This window comes from Oncorhynchus masou, chromosome 19, assembly GCF_036934945.1.
Source record: "Oncorhynchus masou masou isolate Uvic2021 chromosome 19, UVic_Omas_1.1, whole genome shotgun sequence".
Classification (NCBI taxonomy): Eukaryota; Metazoa; Chordata; class Actinopteri; order Salmoniformes; family Salmonidae; genus Oncorhynchus; species Oncorhynchus masou.
In genome coordinates this window covers 40,774,595-40,789,232 of record NC_088230.1, presented here as the reverse complement: position 1 = coordinate 40,789,232, position 14,638 = coordinate 40,774,595, and the positions used below count along the sequence as shown (strand labels likewise).

General features: G+C 41.7%; 1 protein-coding gene across 1 annotated transcript; it reads right to left on the bottom strand.

Annotated features, from left to right (window-relative positions):
• Nucleotides 1-540: 540 nt before the first annotated feature.
• Nucleotides 541-12,717, bottom strand: LOC135505612 (transcription factor AP-2-delta-like). The gene is made up of 8 exons (XM_064924677.1): nt 12,679-12,717; nt 11,578-12,087; nt 7,858-7,918; nt 4,348-4,513; nt 3,864-3,982; nt 3,087-3,228; nt 2,719-2,832; nt 541-898 (listed from the first exon to the last, which is right to left on the bottom strand). Exons 1-8 carry the CDS (start codon nt 12,715-12,717, stop codon nt 688-690), a joined length of 1,362 nt encoding a protein of 453 aa, XP_064780749.1. The 3' UTR covers nt 541-687.
• Between the last annotated feature and the right edge of the window lie 1,921 nt (nt 12,718-14,638).

Below are 14,638 nucleotides of genomic sequence, written 5' to 3'. Positions count from 1 at the left end.
CCCAGGCTCGCACTCTCACCTACATGGTAACCCCAGTCTCGCACTCTCACCAACATGGTAACCCCAGTCTCAGTCTCACCAACATGGTAACCCCAGTCTCACACTCTCACCAACATGGTAACCCCAGACCCCAGTCTCACCAACATAGTAACCCCAGTCTCACACTCTCACCAACATGGTAACCCCAGTCTCACACTCTCACCAACATTGTAACCCCAGTATCACACTCTCACCAACATGGTAACCCCAGTCTCACACTCTCACCAACATGGTAACCCCAGACCCCAGTCTCACACTCTCACCAACATAGTAACCCCAGACCCCAGTCTCACACTCTCACCAACATGGTAAGCCCAGACCCCAATCTCACCAACATGGTAACCCCAGTCTCACACTCTCACCAACATGGTAACCCCAGTCTCACACTCTCACTAACATGGTAACCCCAGTCTCACACTCTCGCCAACATGGTAACCCCAGACCCCAGTCTCACAATTCTAAAATGGTAAACACTCTGATGGCATTAATTGCACTGTTCAGGTGGAGGCTGAAGGAAGAACAGTGTGCTCCTCTCCTGTTGGCTCCCAGATGGCGGTGACCAGAAGTCCATGTCTCTACTTCCTGTTGTTCAGAATTAATCAACATATCTGCCTCCATAGCTCATCCTCCCAAGGCACAGGGAAGGGGTTACTCTGTCTTTTCAGCTTTCTCCTCTTTATTGAGCGGTTCGCTGTTTTTACGGGCGTTTCCGGTCTTTTCCGTCTCCTGACCTGAGGTTTTCCCATGGTTCCCAGCGGCAGATTGTTTGTCCAGGTAGTTGAGCATCTCACTGAGAACGGTCTGGAAGGTGCTAAGAGCTGCGCACACCGCCGGAGTCCCAAACCCATGGGTGATCAGACTGGAGAATACACACACACATATAAATACACATTATATAACCCTAAACACAGACATTAGTAGTGAAGCTGGTTGAAAGCACTAAGCTGTCTGTTTAAACAACTGGCACACAGCTCAGTCACCTATGCATACCCCACAACACATATCAGGGGGTCTTTTCACAGGTCTCTTCACAGTCCCCAAGTCCAGAACAGACTATAGGAGGCACACAGTACTACATAGAGCCATGATTACATGGAACTCTATTCCACATCAGGTAACTGATGCAGCAGTAGAATCAGATTTAAAAACAGGTAAATAATACACCTTATGGAACAGCATGGACTGTGAGGCAACACAAACATAGGCACAGATGCATGCAAACATATGCACTATACACACACGTACACATGGATTTTGCGTTGTAGATATGTGGTAGTAGAGTAGGGGCCTGAGGGCACACACTTAATATGTTGTGAAATATGTTATGAACGTATTGTAATGTTTTTTAAATTGTATAGCTGCCTTAATTTTGCCGGACCCCAGGAAGACTATCTGCTTCCTTGGTTGCAGCTAATGGGGATCCATAATAAATACAAATGTTATGTGCCACATGCTTGGTAAACAACAGGTAATAATAAAAGTAATGATAAATCCACGATGAGTAACGATAACTTGGCTATATACACATGGTACCAGTACCCCAAGCTGACAAGGTAAAAATCTGTCGTTCTGCCCCTAAAAAGGCAGTTAACCCACTGTTCCTAGGCCATCATTGAAAATAAGAATTTGTTCTTAATTAACTGACTTGCCTGGTTAAATAGAAGTAAAATAAAAAATTAAAATAAATAAACTGAGACCATGTGCAGGGGTATGAGGTAAAAACGTGGCTATATACACATGGTACCAGTACTGAGACCATGTGCAGGGGTATGAGGTAATAATTTGGTTATATACACATGGTACCAGTACTGAATTAATGTGCAGGGGTACGAGTTAATTGAGGTAGATATGTACATATAACTAGTAATAAAGTGATAGATAATAAACAGTAGTAGCAATGTATATGATGAGTTAAAAAAGTTAGTGCAAAAAGAGTCAATGCAGATGGTAAGTGTAGCTGACTATTTTACTAACTATTTGGTTAACCATTTTACTATTTAGCCGTCTTGGGGGTAGAAGCTGTTCAGGGTCCTGTTGGTTCCAGACTTGGTGCATCGATACCGCTTGCAGTGCAGTAGCAGAGACAACAGTCTATGACTTGGGGGAAGCAGAGACAACAGTCTATGACTTGGGGGTAGCAGAGAGAACAGTCTATGACTTGGGGGTAGCAGAGACAACAGTCTATGACTTGGGGGTAGCAGAGAGAACAGTCTATGACTTGGGGGTAGCAGAGACAACAGTCTATGACTTGGGGGTAGCAGAGAGAACAGTCTATGACTTGGGGGTAGCAGAGACAACAGTCTATGACTTGGGGGTAGCAGAGACAACAGTCTATGACTTGGGGGTAGCAGAGACAACAGTCTATGACTTGGGGGTAGCATAGACAACAGGCTATGACTTGGGGGTAGAAGCTAACCCTAACACCTAACCCTTGGGTAGCAGAGTGGCTTTGACTATTTTTAGGACTTTGCATATTACTGTGTGTGTGTGTGTGTGTGTGTGTGTGTGTGTGTGTGTGTGTGTGTGTGTGTGTGTGTGTGTGTGTGTGTGTGTGTGTGTGTGTGTGTGTGTGTGTGTGTGTGTGTGTGTGTGTGTGTGTGTGTGTGTGTGTGTGTGTGTGTGTGTGTGTGTGTGTGTGTGTGTGTGTGTGTGTGTGTGTGTGTGTGTGTGTGTGTGTACCTGAAGTGTGTGAGGTGTCTCTGTATATCCAGGTCCAGTATAGGTGTGGGTCTGGAGGAGCCAAGAGGAGAACGGTCCTGACTCAACAGGTCCTGAAACTCTTTACAGATCTGCCTAAATGTCACAGGTTAGGGGTTAGAGGTTAAGGGTTCAGTGTGTGTGTGTGTCTCTGAATTTTGTATTTATTTTCAGAATGAATCAATGAATAAAATGTGTATTTTCATGTCAACTGGCAACCAATCCCATTCAGGATTAATTGAAACATAAATAAAATAAAGTGCGCATTGAATAAAGAGTGAAAAACAAAATATATATAAGAGTAAATAAGGGTGTGTGTGTGTGTGTGTGGGTGTGTGTGTGTGTCTTACTTGGTGGCCAGCACCATCTTCTTGCGTGCGTTGGTCTCCTTGGGTTCATTGTGTTGACTGGCAAGGTGTTCTCCTACTGCCTTGGTAGGAAACTCTGTCTCACACGTATAACCAAAGTCTCTAGCCAGGTGGAGCGCCTCACCTACAAACACACACACACACACAGAGATGTTTTATTAGTATAGAGTCATGAGTTTTACTAGGAGGTGTAGATTGATAGAGGGATGAGTTTTATTAGGTGTAGATTGATAGAGGGATGAGTTTTATTAGGTGTAGATTGATAGCGGGGTGAATTTTAATAGGTGTAGATTGATAGAGGGATGAGTTTTATTAGGTGTAGATTGATAGCGGAGTGAATTTTAATAGGTGTAGATTACATTTTACATTACATTTAAGTCATTTAGCAGACGCTCTTATCCAGAGCGACTTACAAATTGGTGAATTCACCTTCTGACATCCAGTGGAACAGCCACTTTACAATAGTGCATCTAAATCATTTAAGGGGGGTGAGAAGGATTACTTTATCCTATCCTAGGTATTCCTTGAAGAGGTGGGGTTTCAGGTGTCTCCGGAAGGTGGTGATTGACTCCGCTGTCCTGGCGTCGTGAGGGAGTTTGTTCCACCATTGGGGGGCCAGAGCAGCGAACAGTTTTGACTGATAGAGGGATGAGTTTTATTAGGTGTAGATTGATGGAGGGATGAGATTTATTAGGTGTAGATTGATAGAAGGATGAGTTTTATTTGGTGTAAATTAATAGAGTGATCAGTTATTCCTACCTTCCACCAGAGAGGTGAGGAGTGTAACGTTGGCAGCTTTTCTCCGACCAGCTGGCAGGTTGAGTCCCAGTCGATCCAACTTCTCTCTCAGACAACGACCACCATTCTTAGACTTAGCTCTGCATTAAAAGACATGATCACATCTTCACATCAATACCAAAAATGAATTAACCACTATAAAACATTCCCATTAATTATAATCCACATAATAATTCCCATTCCTTGTTGCTACAGGATTCTTTTTCTGCTGTGAGAAACTGGGTCAAATTAACATAAGGCATCTGTTTATCTCTCAGATATAGGACAAACACTTTCAGAAAAAACCTTGAGTGTAAAACTGTCATCAGAACCTAAAATACAAATGTTTTACTCCATTGTTCTTGTTTTTGTTATCATTTGAGTGTGTGTGCGTGCGTGCGTGCGTGCGTGCGTGTGTGTGTGTGTGTGTGTGTGTGTGTGTGTGTGTGTGTGTGTGTGTGTGTACCTGCGGAGGATTCCTCCCAGTAGTGAGGCGTTGAGACACTCTGGAGGCGAGAGGCGTCTCTTCACCTCAGCGATGGTGACTTTATATTTGGAGGTTGAGCTCAGGAGGGACAGACGGCCAGGGACAGAGCAGAACAGATCTGTCGGGTTCACCACACAGGTACCTCCTAGACACAACACAGTAACACAACAAATAAACACGTGCGTGTGTGTGTGCGTGCCTGTGCTTGTGTATGTGAGTGTGATAGTCGTGTGTGAAGTCCAGCTGTGCGACAGTTTCCTGCCTGGCCTGTCAGTCAGACTCACATCTCTGAAATCTGTGAGTTCACATCATATTAATTCCTCCAAAAATGTTTTGAATCAAAGTAGTTTGTATTTTATGTTGCCACGGGCAATGGAAAAAGAGCTTTTGCCGGTAGTGCGGTGGAGCGCGTGGGCCCAGAGGCGATAGCGCTATTTAAGCAGTGGAGAGTAGCCTCGGGCGGCGGCGCGAGCGGCGGCGGGATCACACGTGGAATCAAGCGCCTTTTACAAGTTTGCCACGAAAATTAAAGAAAAAGAGACACGGGCCAAATGTCATTCTCTTCCTATTTTAAAAACAATGTTTAGAGCACCTGTCACAAGACAGCACAGCCCACATAAACCCAGCAGCCGTCTGAGAGAGGGCGCATGCACGTAGAGGGCACACGTCTGGTGATAAGCTTGATCAGATGCTGAAGGCTTGGTGGGATACTGGTGATTAAAACACAGACACTGCTCTAAGTAGGAGCCGCGTTTCTGGAGACATTTCTTTTGAAAAAGGTTGTGTGAATATTCATGGCGCCAAAGCCGGCGTCAGAAAGAACAACATTAATATGATCTCAGCTGAATTCGGGCCGCGCTGCATTAGCATATCAAAGCGGCCGCCCGAGGCGAGAGAAGCTATCGATACGGGAGCGCGAGGTAAAGCAAAGATTATTGGTTGTGATGGTTGGAGCAGTGGAGCTCGCGGCTAAATCCTGCACACCATTAACCGAAAGTGATAGCGGAGGGATTCCCGTATCAATCCTCCAGAACTCTCCAAAACACAACACCAAGACAGAGTAACACACACGCACCTGCACTGTTTATTAAACAACTAGATACAGGCTGCTTAGTCGAAAATTACACGTGTGTAAAGCTAGAGAATAACAGAAAAATAACGACGTATTTGATAGATCACAGCAACAGATAACAGGTAAAAATACTACTACAACAGAGAGTGATAAGGTAAACATTTAATTTTTTATTTTATTTCACCTTTATTTAACCAGGTAGACTAGTTGAGAACAAGTTCTCATTTACAACTGCGACCTGGCCAAGATAAAGCAAAGCAGTGAGACAAAAACAACAACACAGTGTTACACATAACAAACGTACAGTCAATAACACAATACAAAAATCTATGTACAAATGTAGAAGAGTAGGGAGGAAGACAATAAATAGGCCATAGAGGCAAAATAATTACAATTTAGCATTAATCCTGGAGTGATAGATGTGGAGATGATGAAATACCGAAAAATATTATCACAGCAACAGATAACAGGTCAAAACACTATCACCGCAACAGATAACAGGTAAAAACACTATCACCGCAACAGATAACAGGTAAAAATACTATCACCGCAACAGATAACAGGTAAAAACACTATCACCGCAACAGATAGCAGGTAATAATTCCAAGAAAGCAGTTCGCTCTTTGTTCTCCTTACCAAGCTCAAGCTAAAATGTTGTTTTTTTTAATGTTTTTTTCATTTTTTAAATTTATATTAATTTTACCACGCTGAACATCTGGAAAAGTCTTGTGTCAACAGTTTAGTGGATTAAAATCAGCAGAAACAGTATTTCAGAGTTCAAATTATCTCTTTCTATATCATTAGGCTATATTTCATTATACAGTTCATTTCCAATTTATCAACGATGACAAATAATAAAAACAGTCATACGTCTTTACTAATGACATCAAAACATAGTTCAGTTATTATTGTGAAGGCCAACACAATGAAATTATCAAAACATAATTTGGTTATTACTGTGAAGGCCAACACTATGAAATGATCAAACTCCATTTGCACACACTGTTAATAGATTTTTCTATTGTGTTATTGACTGTACTTTTGCTTATTCCATGTGTAACTCTGTGTTGTTTTTTGTCACACTGCTTTGCTTTATCTTGGCCAGGTCACAGTTGTAAATGAGAACTTGTTCTCAACTGGCCTACCTGGTTAAATAAAAATGAAATTAAAGAAATAAAGAAGAAATAAAAACATCCTTCAGTTATCACTATTGTAAAGTGGCTGTTCCACTGGATGTCAGAAGGTGAATTCACCAATTTGTAAGTCGCTCTGGATAAGAGCGTCTGCTAAATGACTTAAATGTAAATGTAAATGTAAAATTACTGTGAAGGATAACACTGTTAAATGATTATTAGCTGTTCTTGCTGAAGTGAAAGCACAACTCTAGATGAATTATAATTCCATGTATTCCGCCCGCTCTAGAGCGTAAACTATTTTAAAACGTTTATCTACTATAAGTATGTACTGTATATTTTGCATAAAATTATTTACCAACAGTAACTCTTGAACCGTTCAAGCTAGAGACACCAAACCATTTTCACATGTTCAGGCTACCTTAAATTCACTTTGATAAACTATAAACAGAGGCAATTGGCATAAATTAGTATTATATTTCATGGATAAAATGCCAAAACTATGGTTTTAGTCATTTTAAATGTATTTAAAGAAGCAATTAGGGTTAAGTTCTTTACTCAAGGGCATATCAAAATATGATTCACCTAGTCAGCTCGGGATTCAAAGCAGCGACTTATTGGTTATTGGCCCAACACTCTTAACCACTAGGCTACCTGCCATCCCATAAACACTTTAAAACAAGCTATCAAGCAAACCACCTTTTTTTAGGTTTTTTTTATTAGTTATGTTATTACTCCTTTTACTGTTATTAAAGCTGTAATTATTACTATCAAGCAACTACAACTGTTATTATTGCTGTCATTATAACAATTACTATAACTGTTATTGTTATTATTAATATTATTGTTTCTTGTTGTTGTTGTTAGGCAATATGATTTTTATTTCTTCTTTTCATTGTTACTTTTCATAATAGAGTTGGTTTGAGAATGACTGATCAGAGGATTATGCACACTCTATTCTACAACGGAAGTTGTACTGAAAGCGTGAAGGAAATCCGACATTACAGCTTCAGGCAGAGTAGTATAATTGTCTGGTTTGAAGTGAAAGTGCCTGCATGCATGACAGGACATTTCAAGTACTAATTTAACAACTTTAAATACAATCTGACAGAAAATGTAAAATAGTACCGTGGTGTGTCATAATATTGGCTAATTCAACAACAATATATTTTCACTTGATTTAGATTCCGTCTTGTCTGTTCGATTCTTCAGTTTACCAGACAGAGAAGGAGATGGGTATCCATGTTAATGTGTGTCTAAAATGTGTGTTGTAAGGTGCCTTACCTCTTCGGATGACGCCACCTTGGCCATTGAGCATGAGCCCGCACTGCGCCTCGACGGAGCCCTGAAACGGTGTCACATTATTAATAATAACAACAGCAATAGTAATAATAATAATTGTATGAATAATAACAATAATGAATGTGGCAGCAAGTAGCCTAGTTGTTAGAGCGTTGGCCTAGTAACCGGAAGGCTGCAAGATCAAATCCCCGACCTGACAAGATAAACATCTGTCGTTCTACCCCTGAACAAGGTCAGTTAACCCACTGTTCCTTTAAAATAGAGCCCGTCTTCCTCAGTCATTCTGATACCAGGCTCTGCACGCGGGCATTTTTAACAGGTTTTACATGCTACCACATTTGTGGTTATGATCGGTAACAACAGGTAGGCGCAGATATCCACACACACACGCCACCGTGGGCTGAGCGTTCTCGCCCATCCTGAAGTTGACGCACTGTGCAGAGCTGAATGTGTCTGTTTTTTGATTCTCATTTGTTTCTCTCTGGACCTTATTAATGCATGATTACTATTATATTTATTTAACTAGGCAAGTCAGTTAAGAACAACTTCTTATTTACAATGATGGCCTTGGAACAAGAACCCCGTTAATCCCCGGTGTGAGCCGCAAGGCGGTCGAGCACAGACACAGCCCTGATTAAAATAAAACATTCGGCTGTCTATCTCACGCCACACGGAACAGGCCGTGTAAGTCTTTTTAACAAACTCTGTCTCTATAGTATATTTTTACTCCGAAGCTAAAGTGATTATAAAATCAATATACAAAACGCAAAGGTCTTGCATACATTAAGTGTCTAACAGGAGGAAGGGTTAGGGTTAGGGAGCCTGACGGGGGAAAGGTGTGGCAGCTCTTTTGTTGAGCATGAAAATCTCTTTATGTTCTCAAAGATGCTATGTCTGTTTCTGCGCGCGCTGGATCAGACCGCATCTGTTCTACTCAGGTTCACGTGCCTTTATTTTCTAAAGAAGGGCGAAGACCTATTCTAATTGCCCGTGTGTGTTCTTCTACCCTTCCTACCAACAGACCACTCACAGGTCTAATAACAATCTACATAACGAAAGTGGCAAAGATGGTGACATATTGAAATATATGAACTTTAAATAAAAACAATATTCTTAGAATCAGAATCACAATATCGGTTATCCTCATCACCATCATAGCCTAAATAAGACAATATTCACAACAGGAAAAAAACAAGATGGTAGGCAATTGGATCTAGAACACCATCCTCATTATTATAATAATTATTGTTACTGATCCTACCAGGATACTATTTTACTATGCTATGGTACGCTATGTTATTAATATTATTAGTAAAGTAGTTATCACATACACCTATATTATTAATAAAGTAGTTATCATATACACCTATATTATTAGTAAAGTAGTTATCATATACACCTATATTAATATTATTAGTAAAGTAGTTATCATATACACCTATATTAATATTAATGAACTAGTTATCATATACGCCTATATTAATATTATTAGTAAAGTAGTTATCATATACACCTATATTAATATTATTAGTAAAGTAGTCATCATATACACCTATATTAATATTAATGAACTAGTTATAATATAAACCTTTATCAATATTAATAAAGTAGTAATCAGATTAATCTATCAGTCGATGTGCCTTTGACCAAGGAATTTAACCCTAATGTGCTCCAGTGGCGCTGTACTACTATGACTGACCCTGTAAAACAACACCTATCATACTACTATGACTGACCCTGTAAAACAACACCTATCATACTACTATGACTGACCCTGTAAAACAACACATTAAACCTATCAGGTGTTTGTGACAATAAAATATTTGTTTTATTATTTACTAAAACAAATATAATTAATAATATACATATAAACTTATATTAATATTACGAATCAAGTAGTTAATAAAAACATTATTAATCAAGTAGTTATCACATAAACCTATATTAATAGCATTGATCAATTAGTTATAATTTAAACCAATATTAATATTACTTACAAGTAAAGTTGTTCTACAATAGCTCTATATTAATATGATTAATTGCGTAAAAATATATTATCCTACCAGTTGAATTACTTCTGGTATCCTAGCAGTTTGGTTGTTCAGTTTAAAACGGAATATTGTAATAAAGGAATGATTTTTCTGTCCCGTGTAGCGTGTTTAACCGGAGCCGCAGCTCAGATGTTGCTGCATAAAGTACCGGTTGATTGACATTAAGTCGGTAATTGGATAAACTACGGTGCTTTATGGCGCTCCCGCGACCCATTGTGCCGCGAACCCGGATCCCTTAATCCGCCTTTCAGAGGAGAGAGACACAGCGGCTTCACACCGCCTCACCAGCCGGACACACACACACACACACTTTTTCTTTACATCTAAAAGAATAGTTAAAATATATGTCACGTGCATATGGGGTAAAGTAGAGGGTGGACTGCATAATGGAAGTGGATTTCTCAGATTAACCGTTTAAATGCAGCATTTCCTTTTGTTCTAGATTACTTCATCTTCATTTGACCCATTTTGATTCAATTTCTCTCCATCGAGTATAATATTAGCCTAATGTAGGTATCGACTGTCACACATGGAATGTTCTGTTTCTATTTTGACTGAACCCTCCTCCTGCTGCTTTTCAAAAGGACTGCAACGCGTGAGAGGGAACAGAGCTGGGCTAGTGTCTGTGTCTGGAAAGGGCGGAGACGGACTCTGACCATAGAGATAGATAGAGGGCTCATCTTTGTATCTGTGCCATTATAGCGTATGTGACAGCACGGGCGCCATTGAGACTACATCCATTTTAAAGGAGTACATTTTGTTCGAATTCATTGTCTGATTGTTCCCAACTCATAGGAATCAAGACCCAGTTGACTACTTTAAAATGGTGGAACGCCTCAATGGCAATGTTCATTCTTAAACGGGTTATATACATGGTGAGTACTCTATCTGTCTGTCTGTCTGTCTGTCTGTCTGTCTGTCTGTCTGTCTGTCTGTCTGTCTGTCTGTCTGTCTGTCTCTGTCTGTCTGTCTGTCTGTCTGTCTGTCTGTCTGTCTGTCTGTCTGTCTGTCTGTCTGTCTGTCTGTCTGTCTGTCTGTCTGTCTGTCTGTCTGTCTGTCTGTCTGTCTCTGTCTCTCTCTCTCAGTTAGGGCCTGAAAATGACTTTGTAGTTCATTATAGCCAGTGTGGCTATTGGATAAAAAATGTCAGCAGCTGTGTTTAGACTTTAGACTTGGTGTTTGATCAGGATTACAACAGTGGGGTAGAGGAGAAGAGTGGAGTGGAGAGGAAGGAAGAGGAGAGGAGTAGAGAGGAGAGGAGGGGAGATGACGAGAGAGGAGTAAAAAGACGGGAGAGGTGTGGAGAGGAGGGGAGAGGAGCAGGGAGTAGGGGAGAGGAGAAGATAGGAAGGGAGATGTGAAGAGGGGAGGGAAGAGGAGAGAAGGGGAGAGGAGCAGGGAGTAGGGGAGAGGAGAAGATAGGAGGGGAGCAGAAAGGAGTGGAGAGGAGGTGAGAAGAGGTGAGAAGTAGGGGAGAGGTGAGAAGATAGGAGGGGAGAGGTGAAGGGGGAAGGTGGGGGGATGGGAGAGGAACAGAGAGGAGTTGAGAAGAGGGGAGAGGAGGGAAAGGAGAGGAGTAGAGAGGAGAGGAGCAGAGAGGAGAGGAACAGAGGAGAGGAGGGGAGAGAAGACAAGAGAGGAGAGGAGCTACCTGCAGGTCATCCGCCCCAGGGTTTGGGAGCCCCAGACCTGCCGCAGGCAGCAGCCTCTGGTCGTGGTGCATGCTATACTGTCCGCCGTGTGACGTCATCAAAGACAGGTCATGTCGCCGGTAAGCGTCCAGGCAGCCCAACTCGCGCCTCTGCTGATCATCCAGGCACGAGGACTTGAGTGCACGGGCACTGTGCAGGTTGATGAAGTCTGCATCTCCATGTGTTGCATGGTGAATCTGCTGGTAGTACTGCCCGGAGTGGAGAGAGTTGAGGCCATATGCTTCTGGGCCCACGGCTGGGTGGGAGTGCTGGAAGTCATAGTGGAAGGACTGGTGGTGCAGGGGGGTGTACTGGTGGTTGGTGGAGAAGTAGGGCGAGGCGAACTCTGTGGCCGCCGGGGGGTAGGCTGTGAGCGGCGAGGACGAGCTGTAGGCCACCGAAGAGTTGGCGACGCTCTCGAGGCAACCGAGTTGCATCAGACGATAACTGTTGGACCCGTCATGACGTATCTGAGAGGAAGAACGGAAAGGAAAATCTCAGCAGTGTCATTTCATTTACAATCTCTTAAACCGCCAGCTGTCTCCCAAACATGTTCTCACACACGTAGACACAACTGAAACACACAAGACGCTTAGAAAAAAATGCATGAATATGTCATTCCACCAGCCCATGGTGTTTGTATGTGCATGTTGTTCACGGTTCTGTCATGCTGGGTTCATCGTTTTCGAGCTCATGTTGCTCTATTTTTATTTGTATATTATTACTATCGAACTGCGGTCTCAGCTTTACGCGAGACGGATGGCAGGTGAGTAGGATGAGCCACCATAATGTTCTAATCACTTATATTACCGGTTTTACGCACAGGTGGCTCATCTGCCTCTCTCTCTCTCCACACTAAAACAACCCCCATTACACCAAGACAGTCCTATCCCCGGTCCCACGATATATGAAGCCCTGTTTTCTGGAGACCCATTCACAATGATTTGTACTCTAAATCTGCATGTAGTCTCACAAACAGTCATGATCAATATAACTGATAGAGAATATTCCTTAATGTTATTTATAATGAAGAATGAAGAAGAGTGATAGTAAATAAATACCTCGGAATCATGGACCAGGCCGGGAAATGTGGCTGACATGTTCTTGCTCCGGTAACCCGCTTGATCAAATAAATGATTTCCGTTAAAATCCCCAAACCGAAAGAAATGTAAAAAGTCCCTGCTTAGAGCCGCAGATAGCTGGTGAAACCGGAGCGTTTCCCCTCTGTACCAGTCACACCGGCTGGCGCGCCGATTTTGTACTTGCAGGGTATTTCTGTTGTGATGTCGTCGGTGGTCCCCTGATAATATAGTTAGAAAATTAAGCATCAGCACTGAGGAATGGATGGAGGACAATAGAAGAGCTGCTTCCATCCCAGGAGACAAGGAATAAATATTGTATCTTCCCTAATAAGGAACCGACACTCTTTCATCAATTTTTGTGGACATTTCTCGTTTTTTATTTGCTTTCTTCGTTTCACCCACATGGCTTAAACCTAGGCTATTAAAACAGGAATTGGATGTTCAACAGAAATGTAAGTTGTTTTGAAAACATCCCCTGGTTTATATATTGATTATTACTTAAAAATCTATTTTCGTTTAAACTAAATGTGTTTTATGTTTTTTATTTTTTCAAACATAGCACTCCATTGCCGTGCACGTCGCCGAATCTTTATTAAACCAATTATTATAACTACTACTATTAGCATATTACGAGCTCTTTACTAGTACTATTATTATTGGTGTTTTATTGTTATTGTTATCCTTATTATTGGTGTTTAATTATTGCCATAATTGTGTCTATTTACAGACATTTTATTGTGGTTATTATTATTATTATGCTATCCTCATTGTTTTTAAATCTAATAGACTCGATATTAAACAGTAAAAATATGCTCCAGTTGTATTTGGAAATAACGAAGTTATTATGTTTTGATCGGAATCATAAATGTTGAATGCGTGCACTACCTGGGAAGAAGATCATTTCGTGGAGATTAATAACGAGAACAATCAGGAGATAATTTCTACTAACAGCTCTGGATTTCTCTGAGGAATAAACCTCGTTCATTTTCTCTTATGTCGCTAATGGAACATTGACATTGATAACGTACATGTATAGGCTAACAAAATGGTATTTCACAGTGAATTGTTAAGGCTTTGTGATATCACCAGGGTAAGTTTGTGTGCGTGTGTGTGTGTGTGTGCGTGTGTGTGTGTGTGTTTCTGGTCTGCGCTCGGGCGGAAGGGTGATAGGGTTTCAGCTCATGAGAGAAACGGAGACAACGACTCAACTCTTTTCTTTTCGGCTTGGATAGAGCCTCTTCAACAGGGGCTCAAGCGCTGTGTAGAAGTGTCAACGTTGTGTTGCCCTCAAGCAGGTCGAAACAATACTCTGACGCCATTGTGTGAGTGGCGGGCGCATGAATGGAGGTCAGCTTATTATACCGTTTAATATTCGGTTAAGACCGGGAGGCCAGTGCGAGACAGCGGTCAGTATGATGATCTCAACCACCCGCACTCACCTGGAGCCAGTTAGATGGTAAACAGGCCGGTAGAGCGAGAGAGCGAGAGAAAGTGAAAGAAAGAGCGAGAGAGAGCCTGTTGGTAACAGCCGGTAGAGAGAGGATAGAGAGATAGGATGGTCTGCCAGTATAGAGAGAGGAGTGTAGGGAGAGAGGAGGGTCTGCTGGTTACTGTCCAGTAGAGAGAGAGGTCTACCGGTAGAGAGAGAGGAAGGTAGAGAGAAAGGGGGGTTTGCAGGTAAGGGGCTGGTAGAGAGAGAGAGGAAGGTCTGCTGGTAACTGTCCAGTAGAGAGACAGGAGGGTCTGCTGGTAGAGAGAGAGGAGGGATTTGTCACAACACTGTATATATACATAATATGACATTTGTAATGTCTTAATGCTTTTGGAACTTCTGCGAGTGGAATGTTTACTGTTCATTTTTATTGTTTATTTCACTTTTGTATATTATCTACCTCACTTGCTTTGGCAAAGTTAACATGTGTTTCCCAATAAAGCCCCT